Source organism: Crocuta crocuta, unplaced genomic scaffold (genome assembly GCF_008692635.1).
Source record: "Crocuta crocuta isolate KB4526 unplaced genomic scaffold, BGI_CrCroc_1.0 scaffold39, whole genome shotgun sequence".
In the NCBI taxonomy this organism is placed as follows: Eukaryota; Metazoa; Chordata; class Mammalia; order Carnivora; family Hyaenidae; genus Crocuta; species Crocuta crocuta.
In genome coordinates this window covers 6307125-6320624 of record NW_027533334.1, presented here as the reverse complement: position 1 = coordinate 6320624, position 13500 = coordinate 6307125, and the positions used below count along the sequence as shown (strand labels likewise).

The 13500-nt window shown below is 36.7% G+C and overlaps 1 protein-coding gene across 1 annotated transcript in view; it reads right to left on the bottom strand.

Annotated features, from left to right (window-relative positions):
* Positions 1-410: 410 nt before the first annotated feature.
* FBXO43 (F-box protein 43) overlaps positions 411-13500 on the bottom strand; it is a 13997-nt gene continuing 907 nt past the window's right edge. Inside the window, 7 exon segments of the mRNA XM_077748228.1 lie at positions 411-846; positions 950-1153; positions 5207-5309; positions 7819-9289; positions 12901-12929; positions 12931-12969; positions 13297-13415. Of these exon segments, the coding sequence (XP_077604354.1) occupies positions 598-846; positions 950-1153; positions 5207-5309; positions 7819-9289; positions 12901-12929; positions 12931-12969; positions 13297-13415 (2214 nt within the window). The 3' untranslated portion in view covers positions 411-597.

The following is a 13500-nucleotide window of genomic DNA, read 5'->3' as shown; positions in this document are numbered from 1 at the left end:
CACTTATGTGAAATGCATGACTTTACTAAGATTCTCATTGTGAATAACCATATATGTCTAATAATTTATGTTTTATGTCTTCTTAGCAATCAATATGAAGTAAATTTTATTTAACAAGTCTGCTCAAATATAACACCTAAATTAAAAGACTGAAATTATTGAGTAAATTCAATAGAACTTCTGAAAACATTTTATTTATATTTCATTTCAAAGACTTATTTTCCAAATCTATAAGGCTATATGTCTCAAGTTCAAAATTTGTAATATTATTTGGAAAACTATTCTTAAAAAGGGATCAAAAAACATTTCAACACCTAGTGATGAAATGCACAATTTTAAAGGTTACATGAAACAGTTAAATACATATATATGATAACATTAAAAATTCTTTATTTAAAAACACTGTTATTAAAATAGGTAAATATGACACCATAAAATACTTTAAAGAAACAGACATGGATTATGATAAATACAAAATAGGAAATAAATCATCATCTGTCATTAATGGGAAAATTTGTGTACTTTCAAAATATTCATAATTTTAAGTCAGACAAAACATCGTTTAGAGGGGATGCTTCTTTTATGGTTAAAGTCTCTTTAAAGACGTTTTAAATTCCGTTTACTCTGGGTACTTCCTGGAAGAGCATCTTTTCTATTTCTTGGCTTTGCTGCTCCTCTACTACATTCTTCAGACCCATGATAAGCACACAAACATAACACACAAAAGTCAAAACCACAGGCTGTGCGGCTACACAGTCCCCTTTTCTTATACGGCTGGTACTTAGCAGGGGATTGGCATCTTGGGCAAGGTTTTAATGCTTCATCAATAAAAAGTGTTTTGGCAACCTGCAGTGAAAGCATACACACTAAATCTTCCAGTTTCATATAGAGAATCACTTTATTTCAATCTCTGAGTATTTATTTCTAATAATTTAAGATAAATACTCACCTTAACATATTCTTCCTGTTTACTACTTAAGTGAGTAACAGAAGAGCTTGCTATAGGTGTCAAAACTTCTCCCCAAGGAGAAAATGTTGAAACTTGTTCTTTCTGAAAACCTGGTATCCTAGCCTGAGCTTGTACAGATCTTAAAGCTGATCGATTTAAAAGATGGAGCCGCGTGGCAGCATCCTCAACATTTAAGATAGCCTCCTGCGGTAAAAGATAAGAGGGGTCAATACTGTGATATCAAAAGTTCCAAAACAATTTTCTCATGCACATGTATTTAAATGTTGAAAGTGGTTTCACACTAAATTCCACTAGAATTTTCTCCCTAAACTTTCCTTTTTAGAAAAATTTTTTTCTCTCATCTAACATTTAAATGTCAAAGAAATATAAATGAACAAAATTAAAACAATAAATGTTAGCTTTAGGTTTGCAAGATTGGTTATTTTTCTGTTCAAGGCATGGGTTGGCAAACCTTTCCTGAAAACGGCCAGATGGTATATATTTTACGTTTTGCAGGCCAGATAGTCACAGCTACTCAACTGCCATTTTAGCAAAAGCAGCTGTAGAGATATGTAAATGAAAGGGTAAGGCTATGTTCCAACGCAACAGACTTTAAAAGCAGAAGTGATGGGCAGGATCTGGCCCACAGACTGGAGTTTGCCAACCCTTGTTTTAAGCCAAAGTTTAGGAAGAGGTGAATCTTTCTAAAGTTTGCTATGGGATATCATGGAATTCTTTGAAGGTTTCTTACCTCAGCCACATGTCAGAAAAATAAGGGGCCTGATTAGACCATGAAATCCAACTGGTTTGGCTGGTTTTTACATGTAAATATTGGAGTCATTTTTACACTTAGATTTTAAACAAGAAGGAAAAAAGGTATCTCTTATCTGAACTGGATTTCCATATTACTTAAATATTCAGCTAAGAAATATTTTCAATAAGCCTTCTATTTTGTTAAGGTTGACAATGGAAAAAATAGTTATTTTTTTTTAACAAATTGGCATTCTTAACCAGTTATCAAAATAAAATGTGAAGCTCTTCATGTGTCTAACTAAAATTGTGTTTCTTCTCTCTTAATTGTCTCCCTTTGTCACAATTGGTTCCTAACAGCAAGGAGAGTGAAAATATAAGAAATTATAGTAGATAAGTATAGGAAATAAGATTAGCTGATCATGAAAAATTCCATGATTAAGTTTAACAACACATACATAAGTGTGAAGGATAAATACTCGTTTTCTGAAATTAGATTGAATACGACTGAACTTTTTCAAGGACTCGATGCATCTCTTTATAGTACATTTGTATAAATACTTTGCAGCCTATGCCACAAGCACACAACACCGGAGCACAACAGAATTTTGACAAATTTCAATGCAGTTGGTAAACACAATGATTGTGCATAAATTTTTAAAAAATGAATAGAGATATATTGTTGAAACACATTTCAGCCACAGATTAAACATTCCTTTATTTAACAAATATTTATAGAACTCCTAAAGGTACCAAGTGAATAAAACAGTGTAACCCCCCTCCTCAATTAAAAATGTGTGCTGCCATCTCTGAACAAAAGGAGGCAAAGCAGTAAACAAAGGCACATATTCGTGAATGCCAAAATTTTTCAGATATAGTCACATCATGTTACCAGAAAATATTTAAATGTAAGAGTAAAGTCACCATGTGGTTGTTCATTTCCATGATTGTAAAAGAACAGTGAAGAATACAGTAAACTAAGAAATGCGATGGAAAAAGTGTCGTATCCCAATTCTTATGCTCATTCTCATGGCTGCAAAGCAAAGAGATAAAATCGTGATCTTATTACACATAGCTGGTGTGTGCCTTCTAATTTTCACACATAAGGAGCTTTCAGAGATATTACACACATAGGAGGAAAACCATTAAACAACTTTGTTTTACATTGTTTCTATTTGGGTTAACAGCATATTAAAATAGCTCAAGTGGAAAGCAACCAGTGCAAAGTGCACCAGAAAGAATGTTTCTAGGGAAAAGAAGGAACAGGAAGAATACCTGATTTGTTTGGACTTACACAGAGGAGATTTCCAGTTCTGGTGGATAATAGGAGATGAATCAGGGATCTGTATAGAGAAACACTAAGCAAAACAAAAGAAAGAAACTGGGCAATTATTAACTCTGGAAAAAAAATGTTATATAGGAAAAAAAAGGTGTAATCATAGTGTACTGCATGTTACAGCTGTCAATAACTCATAATAACCTCAATATATTCTTCATAATGGCAGCACCTAATTCTGATCTACTCCCACATGATGGTGTGGTTACACTGGTGAGACAGGAGAAAGGAGTTCTGAGAGACGGGTGGGTGGGTAGGTAGTGGTAGTAGTGGTGAGAAGTTAGAGAACAAACACTCTCTCTAAAGAAAAAAAAAAGCCAAGAAATAGCAGGAAAGGTATGCTATTTAGAAACGTGGAGGTAAATCTCAGGAGGAACAACTAAAGAGATGAAGGTGAGTGACTTGGCGCAAGAATCAAGAGTGAGGAGGGATAGGCAGGAGAATGTGTTGTGTCATAAACCTCACAGTCCAATTGGACTTTTTACACCATGTACTTGTCTTACTTTGAAAAAAAAATTAAAAAGCAAATGAAAATAAGAAAAAAGTTAAAGTAACAGGGGAAAAAAGTATAGTCCTTTAGGAGACAAAGTTGGAAAAGAAAAATGGTGGCCAGGACATGAAGACAGGATATTTTATCTAGAATTACCTGAAGTGTTGCCAAACACAAGCAGGTTTCTTTCCCTGTCGGATATACAAAGTGAGTGGAGCTAACAGCTTAATATTGTTAGGTGTTTGCTTAAAATTTGTTTTTTTAAGTAGGTCTTCAGCATATAGAGCAGCATTCTAATGAGACAAAAAGTTAAGACGGCAATTAATACTTTCACTATTATAAGCTCCCAGGACCAGAAGCTGCAGCAGTAAGTGGCCAGGAGCTGTGAGTAAGTTGTAACACAAGATCACAGGTGAGAAATTAAAACTTTTCTTCAAAGTCGAATAGCAAGCCAATGTTTAAGTTAACTCAGTCCTTAATATTTCATTGCAATGAGAAACTCACCAGTCTGTGTGTAGGTGTTTATATCTGTTTACACCATGCTTCATCTCAATTACTATATTTGGTCAAATTAGAAGTTTGTTATGTTATATAACAAAATGTTATTAAATAATTTTTACTAGAACAAGAATAAAAGCGTGAACTCGCAGAGTTTCTTTTGGTTTTGATGGCTAGGAAATGTTTAAAAGTTGCATATATAATACATATGGGTGCCTATTACATAAAGTAGTGTCCATAGGAAAAATTAGTCAGCTTCTGCAGGACTTTTCCTGTACCTTCAAAGCCGGTCCTCAAATCTTCAAGAAAATACAGGCTTACGACACTTTACCAGTCCTAATCTGCCCTGCTCACTCACCTCCAGGCCTTCCTGGACGCTAAACTCTCTGCTGCAATGCTCTTCCAGGTCTTCACCTGGCTACCCACTCCTTCATCCTTCAGGTCTCAGCTGAGTTGCACATTTCCTGAAAAGCCTTCTGTTGATTCTCAAGCATCAAGTACTCCTTTTAAATGTTCCAATAGAGGGGCTCCTGGGTGGCTCAGTCAGTTGGGGGTCCGACTTCAGTTCACGTCATGGTCTCATGGTGCAAGGGTTTGAGCCCCACATTGGGCTCTGTGCTGACAGCTCAGAGCCTGGAGACAGCTTCAGATTCTGTGTCTCCCACTCTCTTCCCCTCCCCTGCTCATGCTTTTTCTCTCAAAAATAAATAAACGTTAGATAAACAAATAAATAAATGTTCCAATAGAACTAACTCTGGCCTTCCCCTAACACACCCGTATTATAATCGCCTGTTTCCTTGTAACACCCACAGGGCATGAGCTCCCAGTGAGCAGGGACCATTTCAGAAAGGTTCACAACTGTAATCTGAGCAATTGGCACGTAATAGCCACTTGAAAGGCTGGATAGAAAATGCTATAAGGGTATCTAATTATGAATAGGACCCACATTCCACCGGTATTCAAACACTGCACACACACCCAAACAACATAACCCCACGCGATGCTCTTCATGTTAGGTTATGGACTGGAAGAAAATGGAGCTGGGAAAAAGTAAAACATTCATGAGTGAATGTTTGGTAAATGGATAAGGTTAAAGGATAGCAGGAAAACCAACTTAGGTTGTCCAGCGACATGAGATTATTATTTTTACAAATCCATTTGAGAAAAGTATTATATACATTACCTCAGAATCTGTTTTCAGTTGGGAGATATAAAATTTCCTCCTCCGATTTGCATTCTTATCTTGAACAATAATTTCACGCCAACTTCTGCTTACTTTCCAAACACTATAACGAAAAGGTCAGTCTTTATTTATATTGTATATATTCCACAAAATTAACTTTTTTTGCCAATGGCAATTAATAAGAAAAACGTAAAGCTTTTGGACAATAAATTTAGACCTAACAATTTACATTAAAAATATGACTTGATATACATTGTTGTTTCATATTATTTCCCCATATGAAAGAATTCCTATTAAAATATTAGATATATGCTAGCATTATATCTATAAGTTATCTTACAAATAGTTAAGGGAAAAACATAATTTCATATAAAACCAATACGAGCCCACTGGGAGACTGAGGATTTAACTTCAAATGTGACACAAAAATTAAAAAATTAGAACACAACACACAGAAAATGATTATCATCTATACAGTGCAAGAGGTTTTTATGTTTCTCCTATTAACGTACTTAGCAATTCTATCATGTTGATTAAACAAATATAAGAACCTTCAATAATTCATTAGAAGTACTAGGTGCCAAATAACAATTATTATGACGGGTAGCACTACAAAGCTCCTATTTTATAAACCAAAGTTTATGAGAATGAAGCAGCTAAAGAAAAAAACCCCACAATTTACATCCAGTGTTTGAATATTTATCAATAACTTTGGCTATACTAATTATTAAAGAACAATAATCTTTCAAGTTTTACTCTGCTCTTTTTTTACTATTCTAACTTAGAGAGCTCAAAGGGAGTAAGACCATACAGTTAAAAAAAAAAAAAACAAAAGTCCCTTGTTATGCAGGTAATACTTGAGTTGTTAAGCTGCTATTCTTCCCAGCTGCCACAGCCACTTGGCCACTTCCGTTGCCTTCCTCTCCCTCCCCAAGCCAACACATGGGTCTTATATCCCATTGATGGAGAGGATAAAGCAGAAAGATACCTATTCATGGGGAAGAAATAAACTATATAATTGGGCATTTGCCACAGTTATTTCAACTGACCATAATCTCTCACATTAACAGGAATACACACTGCTAAGATTATACATGCATACTATGGTACAAATCTGAAGGGCTGGGGAGAAGATGTAATTATTAAAATGAGACTGAATATCAACTGCTCTCACAAATTAGCACCCACAAGTATCATTCAATTTTTAACTGGTCTATATCCAAATATTGTAGCATATAAAAATAAAATTCCTGTATTTCAGCCATCCCTTTGATTTTTTTAAAACAATGTATCCCATTTGAAAATTATTTTAAAGGCACCTACATACAGGTGCACTAATCTGTTTATTATCCTACTTGGGTTACACCAAGTACCTTCCTGGTCAAGTCTATTTAGAAAGGCATTAAGCCTTAATACGAGTTTGCGGGACACTATTGAATTAGAAATCAGAGGGCTCAGTTTTAGACCTAGATATATTCCTCTGTCCTTAAATGACTGCTGGCAGGTCACTTAACTTCTCTGGAACTCAGTTTCCTCATCTGCAAAATATGTGATTAGACTAGATGTTTAAGGACTAGACTTCCATCTATGAAATTCTACATTTTTCGACAATAGCCTACAATTAACTTGGGGAGGAAAGGTGAAGAAGGGTTCAAATAGAAGTAGTGGCCATAAAAACAGCAAGGATTCTACAAACTAAACTTTTGACCTGTCCCCATGGAAAAACACATTTACAGACTCTCCAGCACGCTCTCCCCCAACTGCCATGTGCAGAAGTCCTGTGCCACAAGGCTTCCCTCCTTCCCGCCATGGCATTCCCAAGGGTCTTGTCTTCTGATAGTCCTGCAACTCCCCAAAATTTCCAATATGGACACAGCCTCACTTTGGTCATTGTAACCCTAGTTCCCACCCTTAATACTCCTGGATGTGTTTCTCTTTAATTATGTAGCAGCATTTAATATACTGAAATTTCTGTTAGCACAAATTCTTGGTTCTAATTCCTTGAAGTTTTCAAAAGTAATTACCTTCCGTGGTACTGTTAGCAATGAAAGTGAACTAATCCATATTCCCTTGGTCTCTGGAAAAACTAAGCCCTAAAATGAAAGCTAACCTTCATTTTGGATTCTAGAACTTAGACTAAGTAACTGAATGGTATCCTTTGTATGTTGCCCTTTCTTAATCACCATGACATTTTACAATACTTCTGACCAAGTATCATGACTTTAATCCAATTTGCAATCTGACAACAGGATGTGGACTACTAAATCATCAAATAACTTTCATGGAATAAAGCTTGCCAGTCTTGAAAATGTAAAGTACAACTTTTAGAAACTCTCTTCCCAAATGACAGTGCCATGAACTCTATGAACTTTATCCAGAAGACTATATTGATGCATCTAAAACAGGATTTTAAACAGAAGAAACCTATATTACTAAACTGTAGTAATGTAGTAGCTTTAGGGAAGTTCACTAAACCACCTTTGATAAAGTGTAAGACAACCAAAGAGAGAGATAATAAAACAAAAAACAGGACAACTGCTCAACCCCTAGAAAAGCTTTCCAATTAAAAAAAAAAGAAGAAGTTTTATTTCAGAAAAAAAATTACTTCTTACCTGAATAGGCTTTCTGCAGTCAGGGAATCTAAAACCATAGCAAGAATATGCTTTAAATTTCTGTATTTTAATTCTGTTAAGATGTCCAGTTTTTCTATACCCATTTTCTTGCCAATCAGTCCTGTAAGTACATACTGTAGTACAGCTATTTGCCCCCCATCCCTTTCTTCTAAGAATTCATGTGCACCATTCTGCTGGAATCTTTTTCTTTTGTTTCTCATGAAGAGCTCATGCACTAACTGCAAGGCGGGGGTCTTTGATAAATCCTTAAAGCTTAAAACCTTAGTGTCACTGCTCAGCTGACTCTCTGAGGTGTCTGAAGCAGCCGCTGGTGTTGCTTTAGAGTCAGAGTGGTCAGTCTGCTTTTCCCCTTCTGTCTCAGATTGAGAGCCTTGCTCCTCAAGGGTGGACAATCTTCTCAGCCTTCTAAGATGCCTTGACTTTTTTATGGTGCTCCCCACTCTGACAGTTTCCTTATGTTTCTGAAGTTCTTGAAAAGATCCCTCCTGGTCAGAGAGGGAATCTTCTGATTTTTCCAAGCAAAGTGAGTTAAAACCACTGTCTTCAGGTGTTGAAATATTGCCCCTCACTTTAGTTGAAGGAGAGAGCCTTTGGCTTGCATTAAATTTAATGTTTGCTACAAGATTACTTATCGGAGTCACCCAAATGTCCTCATCTGTCCCACACGTTGTTCCACTAGCAGAGGAACCCAGAGGTCTGGGATATGTATTCTCGTCATTAACAAACAGACTGCTATCGCTAAGGTCATATGTGATAGAGTCTTTAAAACTATTGCCCTGAATTGGAGATATACATTCAACTTCAAACAGGCTACAGTCATCTTTGGAATCATCAACCGTGGAAGTCTTCTGCTGAGAAAAATTAAGTCTCAATTTTTGACTGCTAGAAGTTGCTTCTTCTGTTTTCAAAGTACTAGTAACCAAAGGACTAAAACTGTTTTGCCATGGAAGACCTGAAACACAGCTTGGAATATTTTTTTCTAAGTTGAGAACTTGGTTCCTACTACTTTCTAAAGAACTATCTTGTGGTTCAAAGTCCTCCGTTAGAAGAGAGAAAGATATGTCCAGCCTTCTGCGCAGTAAAGATTTTTTCCCACTGACTTTAGGAGTTTCGCAAAGTTCGGGGCTTTTCTCCTTTTCCTTCCTAGAAAAGACACCTCTCTTTTTTTGAGTTGGAGATTCTAAAAGATGAGTCAAGCCCAGATTTGAAGTTTCAGGACGTTCATGGATTAATGGTGGGCCTTTGCCTTTCTTTCCAGACAATTCTTTATCTGTATTCTCAATGTTACAAGGTTGTAACAACTCATTGTAGCCACTATCTTGAAATGAAGATGTGGAACAAAAATCTCTGAAGCAGGAATACTTGAAATTGACAGGAGAGCCCACCTCATTTTCTGCGCCAGTACAAGTCTGACCTAAATGTCTCTCTGACATCTTCAAAAGCTCTGTTTCTACAAAGGAAAACAAGTGTTATTCTTCCTTTGAAATGAGTGGTCTGGCAGCTCACACCAAAATACATTTGTTAGGACTATAGATAATCATAGAAAATGTTATGGCAATAAAAAAAGTTACTTTAAAAAACAAATCTTTAAAAAACAAATCTAATAGATACTCACATATATCTTTTTTTAATGTTTTATTTATTTCTGAGAGAGAGAGAACGTGAGCAGGGGAGGGTCAGAGAGAGAGGGAGACACAGAATCTGAAATAGGCTCTAGACTCTGAGCTGGCTGTCAGCACAGAGCCCGACACAGGGGTCAAATCCACAAACTGTGAGATCATGACCTGAGCCGAAGTCGGATGCTTAACCAAATGAGCCACCCGGGCGCCCAATATACTCATGTGTATCTTACTTAAACCAAGTTTTAACATTCTAAAAACCAAAACTTTCAGGTTATAGATATTCACAGATTGTTTGATAAGCTTAGTATAGGCACCGTGCACAAATGTTTTCTTGAACTACACTTGAGAAAAAAATCTGGCAAGCATCATTTTTAGATTACCTTATGATTTTAACAGCATTAATGTACATAATTATAGTTTTAATATTCTAGCTTATTTGTCATGGCCTATAACTAGTCAATTGGATATCTCCCTTCAAAGTTCTGGGTTATAAATAAAGCTGCTTAAACAAACTATATGCTAATTTTTAAACATATTTCTGGAAAGGTGTCAAATGAGTACTGCCACTAGATTTAACTGCAGTTTGACTAAGCAACTCCAAGATAATGTTATTGATTCTTGTAACATGGGCCTTTCGCAGAAATCCAGCCCCCATGACCACTCTCAACATCTGAATTTCCCAACTTATCACTTTGCAAGACTCCTTGGCTTATTGATAAAATACCAATCCATTCTTCTTGAGCTAACTAAAATGAATCAGCACCACACAGACAAAGGGCCATTACAAACCTGGCATGTTATGCTTATTCAGGTCTCATTTTCTAAATGTTTTGAGACATAGCATCCACTCGCAGGCCTGATTCCACAGAGAACAAACAACTATTTGTGGGAAACCCACCCTTTATAATATTCTTGAAATTGCAAGTACAGAATTCAAGTAAATTACTTCAGAATTACTTAGTAAGTTACTCAGTAATTATATTTGTAAGAAATGACACCAGGAAATACTTTGCTCCTTAACCTTTTTAAACAGTATTATCACATTCCTTCTTTTTAGAAACTCAAATCTTTTTTTAAATTTTTTTTAAATGTTTTATTTATTTCTGAGAGACAGAGAAAGACAACACGAGCAGCGGAGGGTCAGAGAGAGAGGGAGACAGAGAATCTGAAACAGGCTCCAGGCTCTGGGCTGGCTGTCAGCACAGAGCCCGACTCGGGGCTCGAAACCATGAACCACGAAATCATGACCTGAGCCGAAGTTGGACCCTTAACCGACTGAACCACCCAGACGCCCCTAGAAACTCAAATCTTAACTCAGAGGGCACTAAGGAAAGAAAATCATCACAGTTTCTGGTACTTTTCTAGATTATTCAAAGGACTCAGAAAACTGTCATTCTTTCAAAGTTTTCTCCAGGCCAAATGCATGGTTTTTCTCTATTAAAAGATTGTAGGAAGAAAAATTTTAGTTGACTATAATGGTAAAGGGATATATTTATGCCTAGGTTACACCAGTTAAGTATATAAGTGAATGAGTTTTTAAAAACAACAAATCACTCCTCCAACCACAAAACAGTTTCTTTATGGAAGATTACTACTTCTGGGCACAGTATCTAAGTGTCTTTCAACCTTTTAAATCTATATTCAACTTTGGTAAATCTGATTCCTGTTCTCTTCCCATCTAGATCCCCTCAGATCACGAGAATGACTGCTATCTTCTGTACGTACTTACCAGCCAAGACCATCAAACTTTGCTTTCTATAATTTGTATTATATTTTCAAACAATTTTTAATCAAAATGTTAATGACATATAATGAACTCCAAATTACACCTCCACCCACAAATATTTCCCCCTGAGAATCATTCTATTAAGTAAGCTAAAATTAGGTCATGAGATCCTTCTAGGAAGAGCAAATGTAACTATTCTATATCACCACTAGATGTCTCACATTGCTAGAATTTGGGAAACCAAGGCAAATTGTTAGAAACAAAATAGGGCTGCAGATATCCTCTCCCCCTATCGATCATAGGCCACTTGATATAAACATATATTTAAAAAATTCTAATTTCTTCTGTTCATCTACACGTTCGAAGTTGCCTCCAATTGGCTTTTCTCTACTGTCATCATGCTCATCTTTCCACTATCTCAAGATGTTAGTCTGAAACAAAACTTGGTTGTTCAAAACTGAATTTTTAAATCTTTTAAAAAGACTCATGGAGAATTATGAAATTCCCATTGACTTATTTAATTTTAATAATTTAATTTTATAATTTTAATTCAACAGGTCACTGATTAATCAAACGAACCTCCTTAATACTCATTTGTTTTTTTCATTTTTAAAGTTTATTTATTTTGAGAGAGAGAGAGAGAGAAAGTGAGTGAGCAGGGGAGGGGCAGAGAGAGAGGGAGAGAATCCCAAGCAGATTCTGTGCTGTCAGCACAGAGCCCAATGTGGGGCTCAATCTCACAATCCATGAGATAATGAAATCACGACCTGAGCCGAAATCAAGAGTCAGATGCTTAACCGACTGAGCCACAGAGGAACCCCTCCTTGATACTCATTTTTTAAAACCAGGCTCCTGAATGTTGAGAACTTTTATCTCTACAGTGTTCTCAGAAAAGAAAAAAATTGGCAATGATGGAGAGAAAAGGAACTTTCATGCACTGTCGGTGGGAATGCAAACTGGTTCAGCCACTATGGAAAACAGTATGGAGGTTCCTGAAAAATTAAAAATAGAACTATCATATGATCTAGTAATTCCACTTACGGGTATTTATCCAAGGAAAATGAAAACACTAATTTGAAAAGATATATGCACCCCTATGTTCACTGCAGCATCATTTACAGTAGACAAGCTATGGAAGTAACCTAAGTGTCCATCAATAGATGAAATGTGGTAGATATATGTAATAAAATATTACTCTGCCATAAAAAAAAATCTTGCCACGTGTGACAACATGGATGGACTCATAGGGTATTATGCTAAGTGAAGTTAAGTCAGACAAAAACAAATACCATATGATTTCACTTGTATGTGGAATCTAAGACACAAAACAAATTAACAAACCAAACAGAAACAGACTCATAGAGAACAAACGTGTGGTTGCCAGAGGCAATGAGGGTAAGGGGTGGTCGAAATATGTGAAGGGGATTAAGAGGCACAAACTAGTTATAAAATAAGTCATGGGAATGTAATATACACCATAAGGAATACAGTGAATAATACTGTAGTAACTTTGTATAGTGATAGATAATAACTAGACCTATGAAGGTGATCATTTTGTAATATACAGAAATATAGAATCGCTGTTGTTCACCTGAAACTAATATTGTATGTCAATTATAATTCAATTTTTTAAAACACTTGTTAGAGAATGCTCTACTTATTATTTAACTGTATAAAACACAATTCTTCATTTGTTAAATTGGAAAATCTTACCATCAGTAAATCTTGAGCTCTTAGAGGTCAGTTACGAGGGCTTCCAAACAAGAAAATCTTTCTCTCTGCCTTTAAAATTCATGCCAAAGTAATACCACTTAAAGAGAAAACTTTAGTTTGAACAGTCGAAACGCACAGCAGCACATGACTGCTAAAATCGGAAAGGAACATAAAGTACATGCAGCAGGGATTATTTCTAACATATGAAAAGGCCTACATCACTTAGAATTTCCCTCTTTCCAGATAATAGCAATTTCAATATCCTTGTTTTCTCCAGCTAGTTTCGGGACTGAGGAATCTTCCCAAATTCGGGTTTCTGAAAATGCAGTGCAAGCCGCAGCGCTGTCTGTTACTTCCCTAAGGTGCTATCGGCGGCTGGGTGGTTGACGGTCTCACCGCGGNGGAGGGCGCCTCGGCTCCGCCGCCACGGCGCAGGGCCCAGACGCCGCCGAGAGGCCGAGGGTGGGTGGGCGCCCCCTGGAGGGAGCGAGCGGGCGCCTCTCTAGTCCCAGCCCCTAAAAAGCTAAGTGGGCGCAGGGCCGGGGGACCCCCAGAGGCCCGCTAGCCGGCACACACCTGGGCCCCCCAGAGCCCCCCACC